Source organism: Ornithorhynchus anatinus, chromosome 1 (assembly GCF_004115215.2).
Source record: "Ornithorhynchus anatinus isolate Pmale09 chromosome 1, mOrnAna1.pri.v4, whole genome shotgun sequence".
In the NCBI taxonomy this organism is placed as follows: Eukaryota; Metazoa; Chordata; class Mammalia; order Monotremata; family Ornithorhynchidae; genus Ornithorhynchus; species Ornithorhynchus anatinus.
Genome location: NC_041728.1, coordinates 100,263,433 through 100,286,655, shown reverse-complemented (window position 1 = coordinate 100,286,655; position 23,223 = coordinate 100,263,433). Strand labels below are relative to the sequence as shown.

The window sequence follows — 23,223 nt, the reverse complement described above, 5'->3', positions numbered from 1 at the left end:
CAGTCCCTGTCCCATATGGGGCTCACAGTCTTAATCCCCATTGTGTAGATGAGGGAACTGAGGTCCAGAGAAGTGAATTGACCTGCCAAGGGACACACAGCAGACAAATGGCAGAACTGGGATCAGAACCCAGTTCCTTCTGACTTCCAGGCTTGTGCTCTAGCCACTAGGCCATGCTGCTTCTCACTTCTCTTCCTGGGCAAAGCCAACCAAAATCCCATGAGGACTAGCCTTGGGGCAGGTTTGAGGCTACAAAGTCACCAAGAACTAAGAGCTTCCATCTTAATTTTCCCTGTTCCCTTCCAGTTTTTCCCTCCATTGTGCTGACTAGTATTAATTGAGTACCTACTGGCTAATAAAAATGATAATAAATGTGGTATAACAAATGTGGTATTCGTTAAGCGCTTACTATGTGCCAAGCACTGTATTAAGCATTGGGATAGATACAAGATAGGTCACACACGGTCCCTGTCCCAAGTGGAACTCAGTTTAGAAGAGAGGGAGAACATGTGTTTATCCTCATTTTGCCTAAGGGGAATCTGAGGCTCATAGAATAATAGCAATAATAATTGTGGCATTTGTGAAGTACTTACTGTATGCCAAGCACTCTAACTAAGCTCTGGGGTCGATACGAGATAATCAGGTTTCTCATGGGGCTCACAGACTCTCACCAACCAACCTTGCAGAGGGAGAGTTGGGGCTGGATTTATTTTGGATTCTGAATCAAGAATGTAGGAGAAACCCCAGCTGATACAAGAGGTAAAAAGCTTTTTGGATACGAATAATAATAATGATGGTATTTGTTAAGCACTTACTATGTGCCAAGCACTGTTCTAAGCACAGAGGTAGATACAAGGTCATCAGAAGTAGCGTGGCTCAGTGGAAAGAGCACGGGCTTTGGAGTCAGGGCTCATGAGTTCGAATCCCAGCTCTGCCACTTGTCGGCTTTGTGACTGTGGGCAAGTCACTTCACTTCTCCGTGCCTCAGTTCCCTCATCTGTAAAATGGGGATTAAGACTGTGAGCCCCACGTGGGACAACCTGATTCCCCTATGTCTACCCCAGCGCTTAGAACAGTGCTCGGCACATAGTAAGCACTTAACAAATAGCAACATTAGGTTGTCCCTGTGGGGTTAACAGTCTTTATCCCCATTTTAATAATAGTAATAATGTTGGTAATTGTTAAGCACTTACTATGTGCCGAGCACCGTTCTAAGCGTTGGGGGAGATACAGGGCAATCAGGTTGTCCCACATAGGGCTCACAGTCTTAATCCCCATTTTGCAGGTGAGGTAACTGAGGCACCGAGAAGTGAAGTGACTTGCCTAAAGTCACACAGCTGACGAGTGGCGGGGCCGGGATTAGAACCCATGACCTTTGACTCCCAAGCCCGGGCTCTTCCACTGAGCCACGCTGCTTCTCCCAGTTTAGTATTAACCTAAGTAGGTGAATAATCAACTCAGTCGAGCTTGTCATAACTAGCATTTAGTCAGATTTAGCCTCCAGGACTTACATGCGTTCCTTCGAGTGCCTCAGGGAGAAGCAGCGTGGCTCAGTGGAAAGAGCACGGGCTTTGGAGTCAGAGGTCATGAGTTCAAATCCCCTCTCTGCCACTTGTCAGCTGTGTGACTGTGGGCAAGTCACTTCACTTCTCGGTGCCTCAGTTCCCTCATCTGTAAAATGGGGATTAAGACTGGGAGCCCCACGTGGGACAACCTGATTCCCCTGTGTCTACCCCAGCGCTTAGAACAGTGCTCCGCACATAGTAAGCGCTTAACAAATATCAACTTCTTATTAACTTATTATCAGGGCAAGACGATTTCAATAATTCAATCCTGAGGGTTCCAGACCCCCTAATTCCTCATCCTAACTCAAACTATTCCTGGAGAGGGTGTCTGGAACCCAAGTCTGCCCGGGTTCTTATGCCCTTTTACCAGATGCAGAAATGCTGAGTGCTGCCACATCCCCGTCTGGTGATTGTCCACGTGCCGGGGAACCCCCGGGGCACTCGCCCTCCGGCAAGTAGCCATGCCACCTCACCGGTGGAGCCATCCAAGGGTCCACGCTTCCGGCGCTAACTCCTGAATTATTTCATTCAGGACCCTTATAGAGGTGGGGTAGGCGATCACACAGTCTAACGAGGAGGAAGAAAAGTATTGAATCCCCATTTTGCGGATGAGGGAACTGAGGCCCAGAGAAGTGAAGTCACTTGCCTAAGGTCATCCGGCAGGCAAGTGGCAGAGCTGGGTTTAGGACCCAGGTCCTCTGACTTCCAGGCCTGTGCTCTTTCCATTAATAATAATAATAATAATGTTGGCATGTGTTAAGCACTTATTATGTGCAGAGCACTGTTCTAAGCGCAAGAGGAGATACAGGGTAATCAGGTTGTCCCACATGAGGCTCACAGTCTTCATCCCCATTTTCCAGATGCGATAACTGAGGCCCAGAGAAGTGAAGTGACTTGCCCACAGTCACAAACTGACAAGTGGCAGAGCCGGAATTCGAACCCATGACCCCTGACTCCCAAGCTCGGGCTCTTTCCACTGAGCCACGCTGCTTCGCCTAATATAAATGGTGGTATTTGTTAAGCGCTTACTAACTGTTCTAAGCGCTGGGGGATACAAGGTGATCAGGTTGTCCCACGTAGGGCTCAGAGTTTTAATCCCCATTTTACAGATGAGGGAACTGAGGCACAGAGAAGTTAAGTGACTTGCCCAAAGTCACACAGCTGGCAAGTGGCAGAGCTGGCTTTAGAACCCCTGACCTCTGACTCCCAAGGCCGGGCTCTTGCCAGTGAGCCACGCATTAGATCGCACTGCTTCTGATGCTGTATTAAACGTTCATTCATTCAGTCATCTATTGAGCACTGTGTGCAAAGCACTGTACCTAACGTTTGGGAGAGTACTATAAAACAAGTACAATATAACAACAAACACAGTACACCAAAAGCAAAGGATCTGATAATCCCTGTGTCCCTGTACCTCATGACGTTTATAATCTAATGCGTGAGGCTGGCAGCAGAAATTCTTTGCAATTTATTTATATTTATAATTATTTATATTTATAACTATAACTAAGATATATCTTATAACTAGAGGGAGCAAGAGGATGAACAACTGACAGTAGCACAAGACCGTCAAGATGAAACGTGAATTAAATAATCGACTGCACAATCGGTAATCCATAAGTACTGAGGATGACTATGAGCACTTATGAGCTCAGGATGATTGTTGATCGACGCAACTTGTGACGTTGGGAAATAATCAAGGACGGCTTGTTGGAAGTGGGTTTTAGGAAGACTTTGACTTTGGGGATGGCTGCAGGCTGGTGGATTTGAAAGGGGAGAAGTCCTAAGCAGGGGAATAGTCATCTCCAGCCTGAGAGAGCCTCTAGGTTTTAATTTCAACTAGAGACACGCAACACCGATGATATCCACGATTTTGTGAGTGGGTATAACTAGTTCGGTGGATGCAGTAAGTGAAATGTTTGTTTGGAAGGAAGCTCTATCTGATTTGCACAAGAAAAGAGTTGGGGGCCTTTTCTTTCATAAAATTGCAAGAATTAAAGTAAAAGTTGTGTTATTCAGCACCTTACCAACCGAGAAGCTCTAACTCGCATTTCACTATATATGAACCATCTTGGAGATGGATCAATAAATCAATGCTATTGAGCCCTTTCTAATTGAGTAATCAACCAATTGTATTATAATAATGATGATAATGTTGACATTTGTTAAGCGCTTACTATGTGCAAAGCACTGTTCCAAGCGCTGGGGGGATACAAGGTGATCAGGTTGTCCCACGCGGGGCTCGCAGTCTTAATCCCCATTTTGCAGATGAGGTAACTGAGGCACAGAGAAGTTAAGGGACTTGCCCAAAGTCACACAGCTGAGCTGGGATTTGAACCCATGATTTTTGACTCCCTAGCCCGTGCTGTTTCCACTGAGCCACGCTGCTTCTCTGTATTATATGAACAATCTTGGAGATCGATCAATAAATCAATGCTATGGAGCCCTTTCTGATGGATCAACCAATCGTATTGAATGCTCACTGTGTGCAGAACACTGTATTAAGCACTTGGGAGACTACAATACAACATTTCTTGCCCACAAGGAGCTTACAGCGTCCCTTGAGGAAAAAGAGTTATAATCTTTGAGTCCTCCCTGTTGATTATGTGTATATTTTCGGTGACTGATTAATAAGCAGCTCTAGCGATCAGTAAGCTCCTAGTGAACGGGGAATTTGTCTACTGATTCAGCTGGAAAAATGTCACAAAGTAATTGGCACTTCATTGCTAGCTTCTCTAAAAATGTCTGCAATTTTTGATGATAATGGAAATGGAAACAAATGGCAGAGGAACCTTATCTATGTTCTGCAAGCAGGGCTTTACTGCTGATAAACAAACTACCAGATTCCCCAAGCACCCATTTCTTTCCACTGAAACGAAGGCTCGATGTAACGAAGGCTCGATGTAAGGCTAACGGGAAGCTTAGTAGATTTTCCCAAATGAAGTGCAAAATTATCTCTGTAGGACTTATTACGTGAGAAGCAGCATGGTCTAGGGGATAGAGCTCACCTCCTCCAAGAGGCCTTCCCAGACTGAGCTTCCCCTTTTCCCTCTGCTCCCTCTGCTCCCTCTCTGCTCGCCCTCTGCTCCCTCCCCCTTCCCCCCTTCACCTCCCCTCAGCTAAGCCCCCTTTCCCTCTGCCCCTCCCCTTCTCCCTTCCCCCTCCCCTCAGCACTGTGTTTATTTGTATATATTTTTATTAGCCTATTTATTTTGTTAATGAGGTGTACATCCCCTTGATTCTATTTATCGTGATTATATTGTCTTGTTTTTGTCCATCTGTCTCCCCCATTAGACTGTAAACCCGTCATTGGGCGGGGATTGTCTCTATCTGTTGCCGAATTGTACATTCCAAGTGCTTAGTCCAGTGCTCTGCACATAGTAAGTGCTCCATAAATACTAATGAGTGAATGAATAGAGCATGGGCCTAAGAGTCAAGAGGACCTGAGTTCTAGTCCCGGTTCTGCCACTTGACTGCTGTGTACCTTTGGGCAAGTCACTTCACTTCTCTGTGACTCAGTTGCCTTATCTGAAAGTAATAATTTTGGTATTTGTTAAGTCCTTACTATGTGCCAAGCACTGTTCTAAGCGCTGGGTAGATACAAGGTGATCAGGTTGTCCCACGTGGGGCTCACAGTCTTAATCCCCATTTTCCAGATGAGGTCACTGGGCAAGTCACTTAACTTCTCTGTGCCTCAAAGTCACACAGCTGATAAGTGGCGGAGCTGGGATTAGAACCCACGACCTCTGACTCCCAAGCCCAGGCTCTTTCCACTGAGCCACGCTGCTTCTCATGGGGAAAATGGGGATTAAGATTGGGAGCTCCATATGGGACAGAGATTGTGTCCAAACTGATTACCTTGTATCTACCCCAGCACTTAGTACAGTGCTTGGCACATGGTAAGTGATTGACAAATATCACAATTATTATTACTTCCAGACCAAGCGTAACTGTCAGACTGACTCTCTAATTTGCCCCCTTCATGCCTATACCTTCCCGAAACTCCCTGTTGATAAATTTGAAATGTGTGATATGTTTTGATATTTGATCTTTGATTTATGATGTTATCACAGCCAAAAGAAACACAATTTGGAACAACGATCCAGATATTCCCTTTAGACCAAAAGCTCATTGTGGGCAGGGAACGTGTCTACCAACTCTGTTGTATATACCTCCCGCCAAGCGCTTAGTACAGTGCTTTGCACACAGTAAGCACTCAATAAATACAATTGAACTAATGAATGTGCTGCACCCAGTGAGTGCTCGATAAATACCACTGATTAATTCAAGAAAGAGAATAAATCTTGGGAATATGGATAAATCTCTCCGTCATCCAGATTAAATTCTGCAGTTACTTGAAGGCTTGGCATTGATTTAAAACCCCAAAAGAACCACCTTTAAGTCAGGCACCCTAATATTGTTCTTTTTATCAGTTCCTAGATGTCGTGCAGCTGGTTCATCGGAAGTCCTGGAAAGTGGGTGACATATTCCGCTCCGTGGTCCAGTACTGCAAGTTGCAGGAGGAAAACCAAGCCCAGACCCCAAGTCTCTTCGACTGGCTCCTTGAACTGGGATAAGACACCCCGCCGCTTACAGTCGTCTTTTCTTCCAGCTTCGGTTACGATGGTTTGTGTAATGCTATAAATTTTTGAAAACATTACATAACATTAGCAGAACTATAAGAAATCTGCCATTAAGTCCGTTCCACAGCTCTGCCCTGAGGAAAGCGAAATCGCGGTGTTGATTTCATCAGAAACTATGGGGATGTTTGGAAATAGCGTGGGAGAAAAAAATAGAAGAGAGAAATTCTTTGGGCTTGGGCAGGGATGCTTGCGTGTGACTAGGCCCGGTACCAAGGAGACTGTGGGAACTCCCCTGTCCTATAATCAGCTACATTACTAAGTGTCCCTGATTGTGAGAATCATCGAATCAACTAGAAATTGAACATCTTGGATTAGAGAATTTTGTAAACACCGATACTCATGTCTTTGATCCTTTAAGATTGTGATTGTTGGGGTTCCGTGACTTTTTTTTTACCAGTATTTGTTAAGGACTCACTGTGTGCCGGGCACCGTACTAAGCGCTGTGGTAGATACAAGCTAATCAGGTTGGATACAGTCCATGTCTCACGTGGGGCTCACAGTCTTAATGCCCATGTTACAGATGAGGTAACTGAGGCCCAGAGAGGTGAAGTGACTTGCCCAAGGTCACATAGTGGACATGTGGTGGAGGTGGGGGGTTAGAACCCAGGTCCTCTGACTCCCAGGCTCATGCTTTTTCCATTAGGCCATGCTGCTACTGCAAAGCAGATCACATCAAAACAAGGCAATTTAAAAGCAAACCATCTAGGCTCCTGAAAAAGACTAATAAAAGAGAAAGACTTTCCACCTTGTTCTCCATGAGTAGATGGCCTTTTAATTTGGCTGATTTTCATTTCTGGAATTTTCAAGGATTTTGGTTTGATTTGGTCCTACTTAATTTTTTTTGATGATTTGTCTTTGGACCAAAGAAGACGGTTTTCCATTTTCCTTCCTCCTCCAAGAGCTCGGCTTTGATTCCGAAAAGGCAATGTCAAATTTGATAGTTCAATAAATACTGCCATGTGCTGCTCTCTAAAACAGCAGTATTAACCTTTCCTAAATAATTTTAGAAAAATGCCAGACTTCCGGCTGGGTTCTCTTGACAATACAAGAAATGTACTATAGCTTTGATTTTCATGACAACAACTGAAACTCTCTAAGATTTTTCTGAAATATAATTTTGCACTATTTTTTGGAAAATATTGAAATTGGTTTCAATTAAGGATTGAAAAGAGCCATATACACATATATACAGAGAACCTGAGTTCCCTTAGCCCAGGTAGGAGGAGGAGAGGCCATTTTGAGTCTAAGTAGGGGCAGCTACTCTGGGTTGAGTAGAAAATGGAAGGAGATGATGTTCTTCCCACCCCAGTGCAAGGAGATCAAGGACTTACTTTCGGAGTGTGGACTTGAGCCTCTTCTCCCATAAATGAAGGATTGATTGGCTGATGAGGGGTTATTCTCTGGGAGAGGGGAGAAGGAAGAAAAGGTCCTCAATGCAGCTGAAAGCTACACTGGGGGAGAACAGAGTAGACAAGATGGTCACCCAAGGGGTTGACGTCCACAGGGTTTCTCCACTTCTTTTAAAAAAATGGTATTTAAGTGCTTACTATGTGCCAACCACTGGCCTAAGCGCTGGGGTAAATACAAGTTAATCAGGTTGAACACGGTCCCTGTCCCACGTGGGGCTCACAGTCTTATCCCCATTTTACAGATGAGGTAACAGAGGCATGGAGAAGTTAAATGACTCACCTAAGGTCATACAGCAGGCAAGTGGCAGAGGGGGGATTTGAGCCCAGGCCCTTCTGACTTCCAAGCCTGTGCTGTATCCTCTAGGCCACTCTGCTTCCGCAAGAGCTCTTACATCAGAAGGAGGATCAGAGAGGTGAGGCAGCAGAATTGCTGTTCCCACAATAGATCCTGAAGAAGCATCTAGGTCAGGAGAGGCTGACATGGGGACTCTTGGGAGGGAGAGGCAGACTCCCAGTTATCATGAAATCCCTTTTTGTTCCTACGTGTCCTTTTATTCCCATTCTAAAATGACCCCCCCCCCCAAAAAAAAGCTCTCTCTCCTTGATCTCCTTTAAGGGATTCTTTTCAAAATCTAATCAGTTACCAACTCCACAATGGACTCGATCATGAGGATTTCTAGCGTCACTGACCAAAAGTGCTTTCGTTTGGTGGAAGGGGGGTGTTGATTCTTTAACCAGCTCCTGGACAGAGCTGCTTTCAACCAAAAAGTGAACCTGGCTCAGTTGACTTTCGGGTCCGGACTTGGCCGGGAGACCACGAGAGGGTGAGTTTTCTCACTTTGCACTGGGCTCGGGGTCTAGACCCGAGGCCTCTGAATGTCAGGGAAGGGGGCGGGAGGAGCTTCCTCTTCTCCATTCTCAATCTTTCCCAGCCTAGGGGTGGGCCCATCTATTGAAATGGTGGCTGTTTATTGAACCCACCCCCAACTCCTTTCCACTTTCCCACGCATACAGGGATGGGGGCTTCGGGTGAGTTCTTTACAAACGAAGACTTGTTTTGGAGAACGTGGACTTTTGCTGTGTTAGAACACATATGGACTGATTCTACAAAGCACAAACAATATGGCTCAGTAGTAGAAGTGTGATGAAGTTTCATATGTTGTGCTCAATGTTGCAAACTTAAACAGAAATAAATTTGTGTAATAGAGTTAGTCATCTTTGTTTTCTAAATATAATGCTGGTGATTATTTTTGGTTGTTTCCGTGTGGAAAGTGAGCCGATCCAAGGAGACTACTGTAATTGCTCTCTTCTCGTTGGATTAGGTCAACCAGTACCTCATAAGGCTTTGAGGACTTACTAAAGATGCACCGTGGCTTAGTGGAAAGAGCATGGGCTTGAGAGTTAGAGGATGTTGGTTCTTCCAGCTCTGCCACTTGTCGCTGTGTGACCTTGGGCAAGCTGCTTAACTTCTCTGTGCCTCAGTCACCGTATCTGTATAAGGGGGATTCATACCGAGCCCCACATGGGACAACCTGATTACCTTGTATCTATCCCAGCACTTAGATCAGTGCTTGGCACATAGTAAGCACTTAAATACCATTATTATGGTTACTATTATTAAAGATGCTCTAAAGGAATGCATATTTTTGCAAAAAAGAACCAAGTTTCTCTGCTTACTGTGGTGATTCACCATGATTCACTAACAGAACCATAATGATAATAATGAAGGTATTTCTAAGTACTTACTAGGTGCCAAGCACTGTACTACATGCTGAGGTAGATACAAGACAGGTCCCACATGGGACTCAGTCTAAGAATAATAATAATGTTGGTATTTGTTAAGCGCTTACTCTGTGCAGAGCACTGTACTAAGCACTGGGGTAGATACAAGGTAATCAGGTTATCCCTCATGAGGGTCCCAGTCTTAATCCCCATTTTACAGATGAGATAACTGAGGCACAGAGAAGTTAAGTGACTTGCCCACAGTCACACAGCTGACAAGTGGCAGAGCAGGAATTCGAACCCATGACGTCTGACTCCCAAGCCCATGCTCTTTCCACTGAGCCACGCTGCTAAGAAGGCGGGTGAAGTTGTATCCCGATTTTGCAGATGAGGGAACTGAGACCCAGAGAAGCTAAATGATTTACCCAAGGTCTCACAGGAGGTAAGTGGGAGGAACTGGGTTTAGAACCCAGGTCCTCTGACTTCCAGGCCCATGTTCTTTCCACTAGGCCAAGCTGCTTCCTAGTTGGCATCTAACAGTAATGAACGTAAGTACCAGCCTGATGGGGGTGGTGAGGGGAGTGATTGCCTCCATGGAGATGGCACTTGGGAAGCCAAGCTATGAACGTGGCTCAGTGGAAAGAGACCGGGCATGGGAGTCAGAGGTCAGGGGTTCGAATCCCGGCTCTGCCACTTGTCAGCTGTGTGACTGTGGGCAAGTCACTTCACTTCTCTGTGCCTCAGTTCCCTCATCTGTAAAATGGGGATTAACTGTGAGCCTCACGTGGGACAACCTGATTCCCCTGTGTCTACCCCAGCGCTTAGAACAGTGCTCTGCACATAGTAAGCACTTAACAAATACCAACCTCAGCTCCTTAGATTTTTAGGACTGGGTGGGCCATCAGGGTTAGTGTCCCCCCACTCCTGAAGCCAGGGAGGAACCATCTGTCGGCTCATCTCTTGCCCCATTCTGGGAGGAAGAAGAGGAAGACATGACCGCAGCCGCTCACCATTATTTTAGTCCTCGCTGGGTGCAAGAGACTCCTGCCACCTACTTCTACACCTCACGTGTCACCCTGCTTCATGGCCACTGCTAAGAGTGGCAAAGTCTGGCCCTGTGGGATGGCCCCGACTGCAGCGGCTCCAGGGGGCTGACCCTATCCCATTCCCAGTCGGCCCCCTGGGCAGATGGGGCAAGCCTGAGGCACAAAGATGGCTCCTCCTACTAGGCTGCAGCGTGGTGGGTGAGAGGAATGCCTCATGCCCATCGTGGGGGGTGAGAGGAATGTCTCATGCCCATTCCTGGTGACGGGCCTGGTGACGGGTGCAAACCAGAAAATCGGCTATGGCAGAAGAGAAAGAGGAGGAGGAGGAAGAGAAAAACAAATGGGTGAGTACCTGGGACTTTCTGGTCTTCCCTTCCCCTCTTTCCTTCTCATAATAATGATGATGATGATAAATGGTATTTGTTAAGCACTTACTTTATGCCAAGCACTGTAATAATCACTAAGGTAGATGCAAAACAATCAGGTCAGACATGATCCCTAAAACACATGGGGATCACTAAGTAGGAGGGAGAAGGGATATTTACTCTCTTTTATACTTGTGGAAACAAGCCCAGAGAAATTAAGTGATTTGCCCAAGATCACACAGCAGGCAAGTGGTGGAGCGGAGATTAGAACCCAGGGCCTCTGACTCTCAGGCTTGTACTCTTTCATTCATTCATTCATTCAATAGTATTTATTGAGCGCTTACTATGTGCAGAGCACTGTACTAAGCACTTGGAATGTACAAATCGGCAACAGATAGAGACAGTCCCTGTCCTTTGATGGGCTTACGGTCTAATCGGGGGAGACAGAGAGACAAGAACAATGGCAATAAATAGAGTTAAGGGGAAGAACATCTCATAAAAACAATGGCAAAAAAATAGAATCAGGGTGATGTACATCTCATTAAACACAATAAATAGGGTGATGAAGATATATACAGTTGAGCGGACGAGTACAGTGCTGAGGGGGTGGGACGGGAGAGGGGGAGGATCGGAGGGAAATGGGGGGAAAAGAGGGTTAAGCTGAGGAGAGGTGAAGGGGGGGGTAGAGGGAGCAGAAGGAAAAAAGGGAGGGGAGCTCAGTCTGGGAAGGCCTCTTGGAGGAGGTGAGCTTTAAGTAGGGATTTGAAGAGGGGAAGAGAATTAGATTGTCGGAGGTGAGGAGGGACGGCGTTCCGGGACCGGGGGAGGACGTGCCCCAGGGGTCGACGGTGGGATAGGAGAGACCGAGGGTCGGTGAGGAGGTGGGCGGCGGAGGAGCGGAGCGTGCGGGGTGGGCGGTAGAAAGAGAGAAGGGAGGCCAAACTGCTTCTTCATACTCTTTTTCTCCATGTCCCCTCAAAATCTCACCCCACCTCGCCTGTCCTCCCCTCAGAGAGTTAGGCTACGCAGCTTTCCTACTCACTCTGAACCTGTGCCTCCCCACCACCCATCGTTAGCCCAGCTATTGAAAAACTCATTAATTCCTATTTTACAGATGAGGTAATTTAGGCACAGATCTTATCACACAGCAGACAAGTGGTAGAGCTGGGATTAGGACCCAGGACTTTCTTTGACCGCCAGGCCCAAGTTCTATCCAGTAGGCCATGCTGCTTCCGCCAGAACATTGTACTAAGCGCTTGAAAGAGAGTTGGTAGACATGTTCCCTGCCCACAAGGAGCAGAGCTTTGCTGTTTTGGAAGCATGAGGCAGAGGGATGACGACGGCAAATATGGCCAAATGGCTTCTCTGTGGGGACGTGAAAGGAGCCCACATGAGCAGAGAGGGCAGGATAGGCATTTTAAAGGCTTCGGGAAGCACAGGCTCAAACAAGTTGCTCCGGAGGCAAATTTAGGAGATGACTGCAGCGAGAAAGTTGCTTTCTAAGCAAAGACACTTCAGAAAGAGGAAGCCAAGAGCTGGCTTCAAAATTAGTGGCAGACAACGCAGGAGGCAAACCCGTCAGTATGACAGAGAGCAATCTACTAATTCTGTTGTACTGTCCTCTCCCGTGCTTTTAGTACAGTGCTCTGCACACAGTAAGTGCTCAGGGAATACCAAAGATTGATTTACAGGCCCACATGGTGGGATGGAGTGTCAGATTGGTGTAGGTCTTTCAGCTACATTCACAATCAATGGTATTAATTGAGCATTTGCTGTGTTCGGAGCACTGTACTGAGCACTTGGGAGAGTACAATACAATTGGCACTCATTCATTCAATCAGTCGTATTTATTGAGCGCTTACTGTGTGCACAGCACTGTACTAAACATTTGGTCGATCGTATTTGAGCGCTTACTGTGTGCAGAGCACTGTACTAAACATTTGGTCTCTGTCCTCAAAGAGCTTGTAATCTAGAGGCTTGTAATCTTTCAATCAATCTTTATTGAGTGCTTACTGTGTGCTGAGCACAATATAACAATAAACAGACACATTCCCTGCCCACGGTGATATAATTTAGCATGGGTAGAATCTTTTTGAAAGTAGCATCAACTTCAAACATGAAAGACAACTGGAAAAGATAAGGTGTTAAATGGTTTACCTCTAAACTCTAGTAGAGATGGAAATCTTTGACACTATTTCTCCCTTTGATGCTGCTGTCAGAGACAGAAAATTGGTCTGGATGAACCGTTGGGGTCATCCAAGGTGACACTGCTTAAGCATATATTCTTTTCTCTACTATTTTCCCCATCTGTAAGTTATTTTAGTGAATGTTTCCCTCTCTAGACTGTAAGCTCCAGTGGGAAGGAATCACATCTACCAACTCTGTTACCGTACTCTCCCAAACGGTACAGCAGACTAGTGTAGTGGATAGAGCACGGGCCTGGAAGTTAGAATGTAATGGGTTCTAATCCTGGCTCTGCCGCTTGTCTGCTGTGTGACCTTGGGCAAGTCACTTCACTTCTCTGGACCTCAGTTACCTCATCTGGAAAATGGGGATTGAGACTGTGAGCGCCACATGGGACAGAAACTGTGTCCAACTCGATTTTCCTGTATCCGCCCCAGCGCTTAGTTCAGTGCCTGTCACATAGTACGCCCTTAACACATACCCCAGTTATTATTATTACACTGCTCTTCATACAATAAGTATGCGCATCATCCTAATCCTCCTCGACCTCTCAGCTGCTTTCGACACTGTGGACTGCCTCCTTTTCCTGGAAACATTATTTAATCTTAGCTTCACTGACGCTGTCCTCCTCTCGTTCTCCTCCTATCTTTCTGGCGGCTCGTTCTCAGTCTCTTTTGTGAGCTTCTCCTCTGCTTCCCTCCCCCTAAGTGTGGGAGTCCCCCAAGGCTCAGTTCTGGGTCCCCTTCTATTCTCCATCTATACCCACTCCCTCAGAGAACTCATTCGGTCCCAGGGCTTCAACTACCATCTCTACGCAGATGATTCCTAAATCTACATCTCCAGCCTCGACCTTTCTCCTTCTCTTCAGTCTTGCATTTCCTCCTGCCTGCAGGACATCTCTACTTGGATGTCCCACTGAAACCTCAAACTTCCTATGTCCTAAACAGAACTCCTTTTCTTCCTACCCAAATGCTGTCCTCCCCCTGACTTTTCCATCATCACTGAAGGCAAGCAGCACCACCATCCTTCCTGTATCACCAGGCCATAACCTTGGCAATATCAACTCCTCTCTCATTCAACCCACATATTCAATCTGCCACCTAATCGTGTCAGTTCGACCCTCATAACATCACTAAAATCCACTTTCTTCCTTCCAAGCCTCTACCACCCTGATCCAACCATTGATCATAATAATAATAATAATGTTGGCATTTGTTAAGCGCTTACTTCGTTATTTGATAAGCGCTTACTTGGCTTGGCCTTGGCTACTGCATCAGTCACCTCGTTGACCTCTCTGCCTCAGCCCACTCCAGTCCATACATCGCTGTACTGCCTGAATAATTTTTCTAACGAGATGTTTAGTCCACTCCTCCAAAGTGGTTGTCCATCCACTTCCGCATCAAAGAGAAACTCCTAAATGTTGCCTTTAAAGCACTCAATCAACTTTCCCCCTCCTAACTTCACTGATTTCCTACCGCAACTCAGCAAGTTCACTTCGCTCTTTTAACACCAGTCTACTCACCGTACCTTGATCTGATCTGTCTAGCCACTGACCCTTTGCCCAAGTCCTCCCTCTGGCCTGGAACTTCTTCCCCCTTCATATGAGACAGACCACCACTCTCCGCACTTTCAAATCATACCTCCTCCAAGAGGCCCTCTCTGAACACTCATTTCCTCTACTCCTCCTCTCTTCTACTCTGCCTTTGCATTTGGATTTGTGACCTTTAAGCACTGGATATTCACTCCATCCTTAATCCCACAACACTTATGTAACTACAGTAATAACTACTTTGGTATTTAATAAGAATGTTAGTATTTGTTAAGCGCTTACTATGTGCAGAGCACTGTTTTAAGCGCTGGGGGAGATATAGGGTGATCAGTTTGTCCCACCTGAGGCTCACAGTCTTAATCCCCATTTTACAGATGAGGTCACTGAGGCATAGAGAAGTTAAGTGACTTACCGACAGTTACACAGCTGACAAGTGGCAGAGCTGGAATTCGAACCCATGACCTCTGGCCCTCAAGCCCGTGCTCTTTCCACTGAGCCACACTGCTTCTCGATTTTCCAGTATGTGTCAAACACTGTACTGTGTTCTGAGGTAGATATAAGATAATCAGATCCTTCATGGAGCTCACAGTCTAATTGGGAGGGAGAACAGTTATTGTATCCCCCTTCTGCAGCTAAGGGAACTGAGGCACAGAAAAGTTAAGTGACTTGCCCAAGGTCATACATTCATTCAATGGTATTTATTGAGTGCTTACTATGTGCAGGGCACTGTACTAAACACTTGGAGTGTACAAATTGGTAACAGATACAGTCCCTGTCCTTTGACGGGCTTACAGTCTAATCAGCAGACAAGCAGAGAAGCTGAGATTATCTAATAATTATCTAATAATAACAACACTCCCAGGCCTGTGCTCTCTCCACTACGCCACACGGCTTCATTTCCATACATACCTGTAATTTATTTTAATATCTGTCTCCCCCTCTAGGCTCTAAGCTCCTTACGGATAGGGAACGTTCCTGTCGACTCTGTTGTATTTACTCTCCCAGACAGTACAGTGCGCTGCACACAGTAAGCACTCAATAAATACCATCGATCTCTGAGTTTGTTCTGTAAAAACCTTGGAAACCTAAGGTTTCTTTGCTTCCACATATGACCTTGGAGAAAATGTATTCTGTACAAATTTTAAACATCTGTACCGCTGACACAAACATATAGAAAAATACTAAAGAAAATTGTTTACGTACTTAATCATACAACTTTATTACTACAGGTGATTTGTTTTAAATGATAGAGTAAGTGCAACCCTAACCTTTTTAATCAGTTCATTTTTTTCAAACTTCACTATTTAAAGTCCAACTTCAATATAGGTTAAACTCTCATTGTACGGAGAGAATCGTTTTCAGAAATATTTAACCTAGTATTTACCAGCAGCACAATCATAATGTTTATCACTAAGTATTAAATCGTATTTTGTTATGTGTCTCAAGACCCCACATTGTGAATTCCCTGTCCATAAGAAGGGAACCGCAATCAAGCAATGCGGGCCCAAGTCCATAATCATATCGGGATGAAGCAGCACAGTGGGGAGGACAGGCACATTGTTACGCTGTACTCTCCCAAGTGCCTAGTACAGGGCTTTGCACTCAGTAAGCATCCATAAATATGAATGAATGAATTAATTAATTAATTAATTAATCAGCTGCTCTTGCCTATGCAAAGAGCTTCTCCTCCTCCCACACTGGGATACACACTCGCGTCCGGCTGGCCATCCAATTGACCCCTCACTGCACACCCAATCCCCAGCTTCAGGGACCTGAGAGGGAAGTGGTTGGATGTGCTGGATTCACGGGAGTGCCCGGAATTTGGTTCCGAAGTTATTCACTGTAATAATAATAATAAAGATAATGGTATTTGTTAAGTGCTTACTATGTGACAGGCACTGTACTGAGCGATGGATGGATACAGGAAAATCTAGTTGGACACAGTCCCTGTCCCCTGTGGGCTCCCAGTCTCAATCCCCATTGTCCAGATGAGGGAATTGAGGCCCAGAGAAGTGAAGCCACTGGCCCAAGGTCACTCAGCAGATAAGCGGCAGACAGGGGATTAGAACCCATGACCTGCTGACTCCCAGGCCCGTGCTCTAGCCACTACTCTATGCCGCTGCGAACGGGGATTGCCAGAGCCAGCACTCCCCAGCAGCAGCTACCCCACCCTACCCTGCCTCCCTCATCTGCTGTGGTGGTCATTCTCGGATGCCACAGAGGTGCCCCAGATGGCTTGGCACAAGGCTGCGTTGTGCCCTAAGCGTGGGGACCCAGAAACAGCACTGGGGACTGCAGGCTTCCTCCTTTCTTCCCTCTTTCTCCAACCCTCCCCGGCCTTTTGTGATGGCAAAGGGAGGCTCTGACATCAGGGCTTCACCATTCTGGTTCCCAGTTTGCCCCACCATCTTTCATTCATTCATTCGTATGTATTGAGCACTTAGTGTGCGCAGAGCACTGTACTAGACACTTGTACGGAGAAGCAGCGTGGCTCAGTGGAAAGAGCACGGGCTTGGGAGTCAGCGGTCATGGGTTCGAATCCCAGCTCTGCCACTTGCCAGCTGTGTGACTTTGGGCAAGTTACTTAACTTCTCTTTGTCTCAGTTCCCTCATCTGTAAAGTGGGGATGAAGACTGTGAACCTCATGTGGGACAACCTGATTACCCTGTATCTCCCCCACCGCTTAGAACAGTGCTCTGCACATAGTAAGCGCTTAACCACACCCACATTATTATTATACAACAATAAACAGTGACATCCCCTGCCCCCAACAAACTTACAGTCTAGAACGGGGGAAACAAGACATCAGTGCAAATAAATAAAACTACAGCTGTGTACATATGTGTTGTGGGGCTGGGAGGGGGGAAGAGCAAAGGAAGCAGGTCAGGGTGACACAAAAGGGAGTGGGAGAGGAGATTCCCTCCCTCCATCCCCAGAAGGGTTCACAAGAGGCAAGGGTGCCCAGCCTGAGTAGGGCGCCAAACTTTTGCCCTCCTCCTGGGTACCCAATTCAAGTGTTCTACTTAGGGGGATGGAGGGGATATCCCTAGAACTGCTTTATCTCTTCCTTTCAAAATACAGGGGAGATGTGGCTAGCCACTCTATAGGCAGAAATTTTTTATCTAAAACATCACTGAGTAAAAAAATGTACGTCACAACCGGGCCCACAGAAAATATAAGACATACAATGGCTCATTTTTTTCTTTTAATCTAATCTCTTGGTATTTATTTTTTTAATTCAAAGAAAAATGATACCTGTCAAAATATTTAGTTGGTTTATTTTCTTAGCAATATCAGTCAGTTAATATTCAGCCAACCACCTAACCTACTTTAGCAGTTTTAACAGTCGTACCTGTCAAGCTAAATACCTACTCGGGAGAAACACTGAAAAGAGAAAATAAAAGGTGCATCGAAAAGACTTTCTTGATATTTGAGAAGTCTGCGTTCTTCTCTCAGCGCCACAGTCTACAGGTGTTATCCTTGCTACCTAGCAACGATACAGAGATCAATAAGTTATTTTTAATTTTCTCTTTATGTCACCTTCACTTTATCTGTCACATCAATAATCTTCTTTGCCCGCCGGTGAATTATGAATGAGCAGATAACCAGTTGCCCCCAAGGGTCCGACTGTTCCCTGAGAGTGAACGAAAGCTCAGTCGAAGTTGAATGGTCTCTTTCAGGGTACTGAGCTTTCATTAACTACATTTTGCATTAATCAACAGGACCAAACCCCAGAAGACTGACCACAGTTTCTAAAGACATTAGCTTTTGTGCAGGGAGTAGGAACTGGATCAAAATATGATTATCTCCCTCCTACTAAGACTGTGAGCCCCATGGGGGACAGGGACTTAAGTCCAACGTGATTTACTTGTATCCACCCCAGTGCTTAAAACAGTGCTTGACACATAGGTAGTGCTTAACAAATATCATCATCATCAGGAGTTAAAATTCTCAAAAATCCCTTTCATTTTAGGGCTCCCGTATCAAAACTTAATGCATCGTGAATGATATTTTTTGAGTGCTTATCACTATACTAAGCTCTTGGGAGAGTACAATACAACAGAGTTGGCAGATATGTTCTCTGCCCACAATGAACATAGTCTAGCGGGGGAGACAGACATTTATTAATAATAATAATGGTATTTGTTAAGCATTTACTATGTGCCAGGCACTGTACTAAGCACTGGGGTGGATACAAGCAAATGGGGTTGCACACAGTCCCAAGAGGGGCTCACAGTCTCAATCCCCATTTTACAGATGAGGTAACTGAGGCACAGAGAAGTAAAGTGACTTGCCCAAGGTCACACATCAAGCACGTGGCAGAGCCAGAATTAGAACCCAGGATCTTCTGACTTCCAGGCCCATGCTCTATCCACTAGGCCGTGCTCCTTCTCTATAATTTAAACCATATTCAGATAGATACTGCTCCTTTATAACTCTCCCAATCTAAAAGGTCCTGATGAGTGTTGAGAAACATTAAGCAAGCACTAGGATCACCGTGTTACCTAGAACTCACCTGTAATTATAATATCGCCTTGGTAGTTGAACGCACACGAGAAAATCTCATCCGTATGCCCTTCTAGAACCTGAAGGCACTGTCCCGTCTGAGGGTCCCAAATTCTAGCCGTTTTATCAGAGCTGGCTGTTAGGAGCCGACTACCTTGAGGATTGAAGCAAATCTGCAAAAGGAAATGCAACACAAAGTATCATTTCAAGACTTCAAACGCTCCCTAACTTGATTTGCATGTCGTGAGGTAGATTTAACGTTGGTATTTGTTAAGCGCTTTCATTCATTCATTCATTCAATAGTATTTATTGAGCGCTTACTATGTGCAGAGCACTGTACTAAGCGCTTGGGATGAACAAGTCGGCAACAGATAGAGACAGTCCCTGCCGTTTGACGGGCTTACAGTCTAATCGGGGGAGACGGACAGACAAGAACAATGGCACTAAACAGCGTCAAGGGGAAGAACATCTCGTAAAAACGATGGCAACTAAATAGAATCGAGGCGATGTACAATTCATTAACAAAATAAATAGGGTAACGAAAATATATACAGTTGAGCGGACGGGTACAGTGCTGTGGGGATGGGAAGGGAGAGGTGGAGGAGCAGAGGGAAAAGGGGAAAATGAGGCTTTAGCTGCGGAGAGGTAAAGGGGGGATGGCAGAGGGAGTAGAGGGGGAAGAGGAGCTCAGTCTGGGAACGCCTCTTGGAGGAGGTGATTTTTAAGTAAGGTTTTGAAGAGGGAAAGAGAATCAGTTTGGCGGAGGTGAGGAGGGAGGGCGTTCCAGGACCGTGGGAGGACGTGACCCGGGGGTCGACGGCGGGAAAGGCGAGACCGAGGGACGGCGAGGAGGTGGGCGGCGGAGGAGCGGAGCGTGCGGGGTGGGCGGTAGAAAGAGAGAAGGGAGGAGAGGTAGGAAGGGGCAAGGTGATGGAGAGCCTCGAAGCCTAGAGTGAGGAGTTTTTGTTTGGAGCGGAGGTCGATAGGCAACCACCGGAGTTGTTTAAGAAGGGGAGTGACATGCCCAGATCGTTTCTGCGGGAAGATGAGCCGGGCAGCGGAGTGAAGAATAGACCGGAGCGGGGCGAGAGAGGAGGAAGGGAGGTCAGAGAGAAGGCCGACACAGTAGTCTAGCCGGGATATAACGAGAGCCCGTAATAGTAAGGTAGCCGTCTGGGTGGAGAGGAAAGGGCGGATCTTGGCGATATTGTAGAGGTGAAACCGGCAGGTCTCGGTAACGGATAGGATGCGTGGGGTGAACGAGAGGGACGAGTCAAGGATGACACCGAGATTGCGGGCCTGCGGGACGGGAAGGATGGTCGTGCCATCCACGGTGATGGAGAAGTCTGGGAGCGGACCGGGCTTGGGAGGGAAGATGAGGAGCTCAGTCTCGCTCATGTTGAGTTTTAGGTGGCGGGCCGACATCCAGGTGGAGACGTCCCGGAGGCGGGAGGAGATGCGAGCCCGAAGGGAGGGGGAGAGGACAGGGGCGGAGATGTAGATCTGCGTGTCATCTGCGTAGAGATGGTAGTCAAAGCCGTGAGAGCGGATGAGTTCACCGAGGGAGTGAGTGTAAATGGAGAACAGAAGAGGGCCAAGAACTGACCCTTGAGGAACTCCAACAGTTAAAGGATGGGAGGGGGAGGAGGCTCCGGCGTAGGAGACCGAGAATGATCGGCCAGAGAGGTAAGAGGAGAACCGGGAGAGGACAGAGTCCGTGAAGCCAAGGTGAGATAAGGTATGGAGGAGGAGGGGATGGTCGACAGTGTCAAAGGCAGCAGAGAGGTCAAGGAGGATCAGAATGGAGTAGGAGCCATTGGATTTGGCAAGAAGGAGGTCACGGGTGACCTTAGAGAGAGCAGTCTCGGTAGAGTGGAGGGGACGGAAGCCAGATTGGAGGGGGTCTAGGAGAGAATGGGAGTTAAGGAATTCTAGGCATCGATTGTAGACGACTCGTTCTAAGATTTTGGAAAGGAAGGGTAGAAGGGAGATAGGACGATAACTGGAGGGGGAAGTGGGGTCAAGAGCGGGTTTTTTTAGGATGGGGGAGACGTGGGCGTGTTTGAAGGCAGAGGGGAAGGAGCCCTTGGAGATTGAGTGGTTAAAAATAGAAGTTCCTTCTCTCTGCCCACTCTGATCCTTGGAGACTTCAACATCCATACGGATGTACCCGACGACTCCTCTGCCGCCCGCCTGCTATCCCTCCTCGACTCTGCCGACCTCCTCCTCCACCATACCGCGCCCACTCACCGACTCGGTCACACCCTCGATCTTGTCATCTCCTACCGCTGCACTATCTCCTCACTCACCAACTCTGAAATCCCTCTCTTGGACCATAACCTTCTCACCTGCCTCATCTCTCACACTCCCTCCCCCTGCAAATCTTCGCTACTGCCCCACAGAGACCTCCGCTCTCTCGATCCCATCCGTCTTTCCAATAGCATCTCTCCTCACCTTGCCGCCCTGTCCTCTCTTCCCACTCTCGACGATCAGGTCTCCGCTCTCAACTCCACCCTCTCTACTCATCTCGACTCTCTCGCCCCCCTTTCCCTCCGCCGCTCTCGCGCCACTAACCCACAGCCCTGGATCACCTCCTCCGTCCGCCTCCTACGCTCCTATGCTCGAGCTGCTGAGCGCCGCTGGCGAAAGTCCAAGCACCGAGCCGACCTCACACACTTCAAATTTATCCTTTCCTGCCTTAACTCTGCCCTCTCCTCCGCCAGGCAAAGCTTCTTCTCCTCCCTCATCGACACCCATGCCCGTCACCCCCGCCGATTGTTCCGGACCTTTAACTCTCTCCTTAGGCCCCCTGTTCCTCCCCCTCCCCCATCTCTCACCCCTAATGATCTGGCCACCTATTTCCTCACGAAAATCAACACGATCAGGTCTGAGCTCCCCAAAGTCACCCCTCCGCCTCTCCCCTCCCCCCCAACGACCCCCTCCCCTACTTTCCCATCCTTCCCTGCAGTATCCTCAGAGGAGATCTCCTCCCTCCTCGCAAGTGCCACCCCCCTCCACCTGCGCCTCGGACCCCTCTCACCTTCTTAAGCGCTTACTATGTGCAGAGCACTGTAGATAAAGGGGAATGAGGTTGTCCCACGTGAGGCTCACGGTCTTCATCCCCATTTTACAGATGAGGGAACTGAGGCACAGAGAAGTGAAGTGACTCGCCCACAGTCACACCGCTGACAAGGGGCAGAGTCGGAATTCGAACCCATGACCTCCGACTCCGGGCTCTTTCCACTGAGCCACGCCGCTTCTCTAAATTTCTTCTCTAGATTTCTGTTAGTGCAGTACTGTTGGGTTGCAAGGAGACTTTTTGCCTCCAAGTCACTTGCATCAGACCAGTCTGGGTGTTTTTGCCTGACAATGTCCGACGCTTGGATGATTATCTGGCAGCCGGTAAAAGGAGAAATTCTCCTTCATCGCTTACATTGGATTGGAGAGCTCTTTGCTGTGTAGCTGTTTGCCATCAAATTATATTTATTGAGCATATACGGGGTGCAGGGCACCATATTCAGTCCTTGGGTGAGTATAATAAGTAGTGGGAAGCAGCATGGTTTAGTGGAAAGAGCCAGGGCTTGGGAGTTAGAGGACTTGGGTTCAAATCCCAGCTCCTCCACTTGTCTGCTGTGTACCTTGGGGCGAGTCACTTCCCTTCTCTGTGCTTTAATCATTTCATCTGTGTAATGGGGATTAAGACTGGGAGCCCTACATGGGACAATCTGATTACCTTGTAACTATTCCAGTGGTAAGAATGGTGCTTGGTACAGAGTTAGCACTTAACAAATACCATAATAATAAGAATAAGAATGGTAACATTAATCCTGCTCTGCAGGATTTTTTAATGGTATTTGTTCAGTGCTTATCATGTGCCAGGCACTGTGCTAAGCCCTGAGGTAGATACAGGATAATGAGGTTGGACACAGTCTCTGTCCCACATGGTGATCACAGTCTTAACCCCCCCCTTTTTCCAGATGAGGTAACTGAGGCCCAGAGATGTGAAGTGACTTGCCCAAGGTCACACAGCAGACAAGTGGCGGAGTCAGGATCAGAACCCAGGTCCTTCTGCCTTCCAGGCCTGTTCTCTATCCACTAGACCATGCTACTTCCCTTTGCAGTTGTCTTTCATAGTCTGTGAGTCTAGTTTTTTCACCAGTCTTGGTGGTTGGAAGGTCACTTTCTCATTCAGTCGTTGCATAACCAATAAGAGATTGGGATGTTTCAGTACACA

The 23,223-nt window shown here is 47.0% G+C and overlaps 2 protein-coding genes across 7 annotated transcripts in view; one reads left to right on the top strand and one right to left on the bottom strand.

The window, feature by feature from the left end:
- LOC100074016 (SPHK1 interactor, AKAP domain containing) overlaps positions 1-6,669 on the top strand; it is an 81,581-nt gene extending 74,912 nt beyond the window's left edge. For all 4 annotated transcript variants that reach the window (XM_029071303.2, XM_029071314.2, XM_029071299.2 and 1 more), the window contains one exon: positions 5,999-6,669. In XM_029071303.2, the coding sequence (XP_028927136.1) occupies positions 5,999-6,142 (144 nt within the window). In that variant the 3' untranslated portion in view covers positions 6,143-6,669. The remainder of the gene's footprint in view (positions 1-5,998) is intronic.
- An 11,009-nt stretch (positions 6,670-17,678) lies between these two features.
- The window catches only part of DAW1 (dynein assembly factor with WD repeats 1), a 60,235-nt gene continuing 54,690 nt past the window's right edge, over positions 17,679-23,223 (bottom strand). For all 3 annotated transcript variants that reach the window (XM_029076377.2, XM_029076381.2, XM_039912484.1), the window contains exons 12-13: positions 19,000-19,162; positions 17,679-17,970 (exon numbers count right to left, since the gene is read on the bottom strand). In XM_029076377.2, the coding sequence (XP_028932210.1) occupies positions 17,936-17,970; positions 19,000-19,162 (198 nt within the window). In that variant the 3' untranslated portion in view covers positions 17,679-17,935. The remainder of the gene's footprint in view (positions 17,971-18,999; positions 19,163-23,223) is intronic.